We start from the raw sequence: 5,579 nt of genomic DNA on the forward strand, positions 1-5,579 counted from the left end.
GGAGTTTGTGACTCCAGTTCTTGGGTAGAATTTTATTGAACTTCCGCGTTGCTACCAGTTTATTTATATTTAAGACTTTCGCTTTTCTATTAAATGTTTCGCTGTTTTATTAATGTCGAGGTTTGCTAAAAGAGGTAATAAAATAATTGGCTTGCCTAGCTCCTAATAGAAGGCCCATCACGACTCCCGAGGGTGGAAATCCGGGTCGTGACAGTTTTCTCCCTCCAACATCCACCCCCTCTTCCCCAACGTATCTTGCACAAGAAAGCAGTCAATTCCACCATGACAATCATTAAAAGCTTTGAAGCTTCGAATTCGAATTTGGGTTTTTAAAAAATATTATTTGTTTGAATTGGATATTGTTGCAAAGATTTGAGAATTCTCTCTACGTCTCTCTCTATCTCTCAATCCCTAATTTTAGTAATGTAAAGCAAAGGAAAAGAGAGCAGCAATTCCACCATTGACAACCATTAAAAAGCTTTGAAGCTTTGAATTCGAATTTGAGTTTTCAAAAATCATTATTTGTTTGGATTGGGTGTTGTTGCAAAAAATTGGAAATATGATTTGGAGCTTATATCTCTATTTTGAGGGATTTTGGTGAAGATTAGACTTGGTTTTGGCTGATTTTGAGATTGAAATTCGAAGAAGAAGACGAAGAGACATGATATACATTATATTTACGAAATTGTAGTAAAATAGTAGAAAAATTGTAGAAAAATTGTATTCTGTTGATTATATATTTTTCTTTTATTTATTTAGCTGTTGTATGAAAGTTGAACAATATTGTATAAAAATTATATTTAAGTTGTATGATATCCCAGTAGAAATAATGTATGAAAATTGTAGATAAGTTGTATAATATATAATTAGTTGTATGAAATTTATTTTTACTATGTATAAATCAGATACCAAATATACAAAAGACATATTGTATAAAATTTGTATTTAAGTTGTATGTTATTGTAGTTGTATTTAACTGGGTAGAAATAATGTGTGAAAGTTGTAGATAAATTGTATAATATATAATTAGTTGTATGAAATTTGTTTTTACTATGCATAAATCATATACATAATATACAAAAGACATTATATAAATTTTGTATAAAATTTGCATTTAAGTTGTATGTTATTGTAGTCGTATTTAACTGGATATCTTTAAAGACTTGCACAGAAATATTTTTCCCTTAGGAAAAACTTCTACTATACAAATTGGTTGGATCACCAAAATTAGGATTTTCATCGAAATCTAGAGAAGTAAACACACAAAGAAGTCTAGGCGATTCAACACATAGTATATTTACATTAAAGACAAGTGAAATTTGGACATAAGTTTAAAACAGTTGAACTTAAGACACTAAACTTGACAGTACAAACTGTTTGACCATTATTTGTATACCAAGTATGTCTTCTTCTTATGTTCTTCATCATGTCTTTCTCCACCACCAAACTTCCACTTCATATTTTTCATTGTAATTCGTTGCTCAGTATATCAAAATTAGATAGAAAATAGCTGAAGTTAATTAAAAGCTTCTATATATCGTCGTCAACTCAATACAACCAAGAGATTAGGGGATACAATAGTCTAATAGCTTGTTTGCCGAGCTTCTCAAATCCTATAAGCACTAAAAAAGTGTTTTTTCCCAAAGTTGAACTGTTTGGCCAAACTTTTGGAAGAAAAAAAAGTGCTTTTGAGGAGAAGCAAAAGCAGTCTTGGAGAAGCAGAAAAAAATAGCTTTTTTCCAAAAGCACTTTTGAGAAATGTATTTCAAATTAATTAGCCAAACACAAATTGCTTCTCTCCAAAAACACTTTTGAAAAAATGGAGAAGGGTCAAATATGCCCCTATACTATTGAAAAAGGTTTAATACTACCATCCATTATACTATCAGTCCAAATATATCACTAACGTTATACTATCGGTCCAAATATATCCCTGACATCATGAAAGTGGTACAAACCTACCCTTCCTCCGTTAACTGCCTCCCCTATGAAAACATTTGATTGCTACTTCACCATTTCACCCTGTTTGCAGCTACCAAGTTCAATTACTTTGAAGTTCTATCATTATTTTGAAGACTTCACTGCCTATACTTCCTCTTGCTTTTCAAAATACCTGTTGCTTCTCCCGCTGACCCTGGAATTGTACGTACCTTTCACTTGACCTTACAATTTTGTGTTTTATTTTGCATATCCTTGTGTTGCCGTTGAATTTGCAAGACCTATTTAGGGAAAATTTAGTAGCACTTTTATTTTAACATAAAACGTAAAGAGAGAAAAAATGGTAGCCTTCCAGAAATGTGGTTGAAGAGAAAGAAACAAAAAAAATTAACTCTCGTGTCTAGGTTGTTTTTCTTTCTCACCATGGTCAATTTTGAAACCTTAAACTAGTTTGCAGTATCTTTGCTTAGTTTTTTATATAAAACAAAATATATTTTCGTTCGTATAAGCATGAATTTTGAATAGCAAAATCAGAATTTTTTCGGGTTCACATCGTTTCATATTATCTGTAGTTGTTAGCATTTCTTTTGATATAGTTTGTTTGTATATCTATGATCTGTGATTTTTCTTTAAATGAACGGGAAAGAAAGGTTGTGGGGAGGGATGAAAATGGGAGTATAATGGTGATGTGGCAATGAAATGTTGTCATAGGGAGGCAGTTAACGGAGGAAGGGTAGGTTTGTACCACTTTTATGATGTGAGGGATATATTTGAACCGATAGTATGACGTTAGGGCTATATTTGGACTGATAGTATAACGGATGCCAATATTAGACCTTTTTCAATAGCATAGGGGCTTATTTGACCCTTTTCCGTTGAAAAAAATACTTTTGAGAAAAAATACTTCTCAAAATAAGCGTACAGCTTGGCTAAACATGCTGTAAAGAGATACAGAAAAGTGGACCTTGCTTTAGAACCAATGATGTTATATTTGGAAGAAGACTAGAAATGCATCGAAAGAAGCAGTGCAACAGTCGAAGCAGAGCAAAATGACTAAAATTTAAATACGGTGTAAACTATGAGTATGTTTTAATTGAAGGCACTAATAATGGATTGAGAGCTTTTTTTAATGTGGAATGTATATATTTTGTAAACAAAACTTATGTAGGTAGGATAATTTATTAAACATAAATATTTAGGGTAATAAAGTTTCCAATGATGTATAGAAATGAAAAAAAACCCAATAAAAAAATCAAACACGTGAAAGGCTAATTTTTGCTCAAAGAAGGGCAGCAAACGTATCAAAAATATCAACCCCCACTACTGAGCCTGAAAGCAACTTCTTCTTTAATATTCTAAAGCATGGCAATAATTTCTAACTTATTGCTTTCATGATAATAATTAAAAAGATAGGTTGACCCCGTGTTACTTTTTCTATATTTCCTTCTTTATCTTTAAGGGGCAAAAAAATCATACATATAATAAAATAATTAACAATATCTTAAGGTGGTTGGATAAGATTGGATGCATGTAGTGATCAAATATCTAATTTACACCATCGAGGACTGCGGTGAGGGTTGAAATTCATTCGCCTTAATCACAAATTTTGGTTCAAACTCTGAAAATGAAAAATCTTTTAATAAAGAGCAGTTTACCTAGCTAACACCAATGTAAATTAGTTGGGTTAGTTTTGAATAGCGAATTGTTAAATAAAATATAATAAAAACCTACCTAACAAAATCATATACTCACAGTGGTAGTGCAAAACGTGATTCAACAATTCGCCTTCTGACTATTACAACATCACCAGCCCTTTAATATATAGCATCAAAGTACTAATAACTCTTGATATACAATATCACAAACTTTAAATCACATTAAAAATTCAAACATACAACCAATGTAATGAATACAAACACTAATAAATGAAACAGCCTGTCCAGAATTCTGTACTGAAGCACGCAAGATTCACGAAAACTTAACCCAAAAAAAAAAAAATTACAACTTTAAAAGTAACACATCTTGATTCATAGGAACCAGCAACATTAGCAGAAATGGAAGTTCCACATCTTTACCTGTCAAGAATACAGTAGGAAAAGGATTGCACGTATAAGATATGACTTTTTAGCAAATTGGCATAATACTCAAAGAACAACTTGTATTTACACCAAACCAATCATAACATAATATGTCTTTTATATACAATTTTATAACTTAATATGGTTAAAAAATGTGTGCTTTCACTTTAATTTATTATTTAACAAATAATATAATTATGGTGTAAAAAAAAATTTCATGCTACTACTCCATCCTTCAAGGTAAAAAGTACTATTTTTTTCTGATATGTTAGGAAAAGCAAAAAAAAAAAAAAACAAAAAAAAAACGTAAAAGATATTTCATATATTCAACGCAGACGGGGGGGGGGGGGTTGGTGGTGGTGAAGAGATGGTAGAATTTGAGTAAAATTACCATGTGGGGAAAGGTGATCAGTCGTTCTTGGTAAGGACCCAAATAGCATAGATAATACCAGGCAGCCATCCAAAGAGAGTCAGCAAACAACAGATCCAGAATTCACACTGTTTTTACCAATTAACACAAACACAACCATAAGTAACGTTATCAGGTTAAAGTTTTTCACACACAAGTAAACAACCTGCGGTTATAATCATAAAGTTTCCGAATTCCCTTTTCACTAACATGAACGACGACATTTTAGAGTCATAATAAGTCGATGAGCAGTAATTTTTAATCTTTCACCTCTTGGCAGGGTGTTATTTGTTTTTTTTAACAAGAATAGAGTACCATTGGAGACAGTCGAGCTGAGCCCCGTTATAACCACAGTATTACAAATTCGAATCCTAAAAAAGCTATATATATCTAGTGGCTCATCCTACAACTTTACTAATGATGTAAAAAATAAAAAAGTTGGACAAGATACATACACCAAAATATTGGGGATGTAACTTTATACACACTGATAATGTAAAACTTATGCGTCACAGATCAAAGCTGCACGACTTACAGAAGTAAAACAGAGAATTGAAGGATACCTTGCAGCCAAATTTGAGAAAGACACCAAGGGGAGGCAAGATGATAGCCAAAAGAATGTCTATGCAAGTCATCGCACCCATATTTTTTATTATTCAATAGAAATTACACAGGAAAAGAAGAAAGGACAAGGGGCATATACTGGGGAAAGAGGATATTAAGGACTGGCCAAAGTGATTTCACAGAAACTGAAATGGGGAAGTGGCTGCTGCTATATAGAGAAAGGAGATACCCCCCACGTCCATGTGTTGTATGTTTATTCGATAAAAGACGATATTTTTCTATGTTTACGCGGAGGCTTCTTGTTACCTTAATCTCATCACTTCTTTTACTTCCTGGTTTGCCTTTTGACTAATTCGGTACTCTTCCCATCCAATTCATGTGGTTAAATTGGAACATTTAAAAAGGAGTGAAGATTTTTGAAATTTGCATAATCTTTTTATGATTGTAAAAATATATCATTATAGGTAAGATAAAACAATTTAACATTAAATTATTTTTAAATACCTACAAATGTTTTTTATTTTAGAACAAATTAATAAAAAAAGTAACATCACATAAAAGAAATAGATACAATTTCAGCTAAAGAGTTC

The 5,579-nt window shown here is 31.8% G+C and overlaps 1 protein-coding gene across 1 annotated transcript; it reads right to left on the bottom strand.

Moving 5' to 3' along the window:
- On the bottom strand, positions 3,696-5,293 carry LOC109234063 (hydrophobic protein LTI6A-like). The gene is made up of 3 exons (XM_019399905.1): positions 4,989-5,293; positions 4,408-4,514; positions 3,696-4,013 (listed from the first exon to the last, which is right to left on the bottom strand). The coding sequence occupies exons 1-2, from the start codon at positions 5,067-5,069 to the stop codon at positions 4,425-4,427; spliced, it is 171 nt and encodes a 56-aa protein (XP_019255450.1). The 5' UTR covers positions 5,070-5,293; the 3' UTR covers positions 3,696-4,013; positions 4,408-4,424.

The sequence above is a fragment of the Nicotiana attenuata genome, chromosome 11 (genome assembly GCF_001879085.1).
Source record: "Nicotiana attenuata strain UT chromosome 11, NIATTr2, whole genome shotgun sequence".
Lineage (NCBI taxonomy): Eukaryota > Viridiplantae > Streptophyta > Magnoliopsida > Solanales > Solanaceae > Nicotiana > Nicotiana attenuata.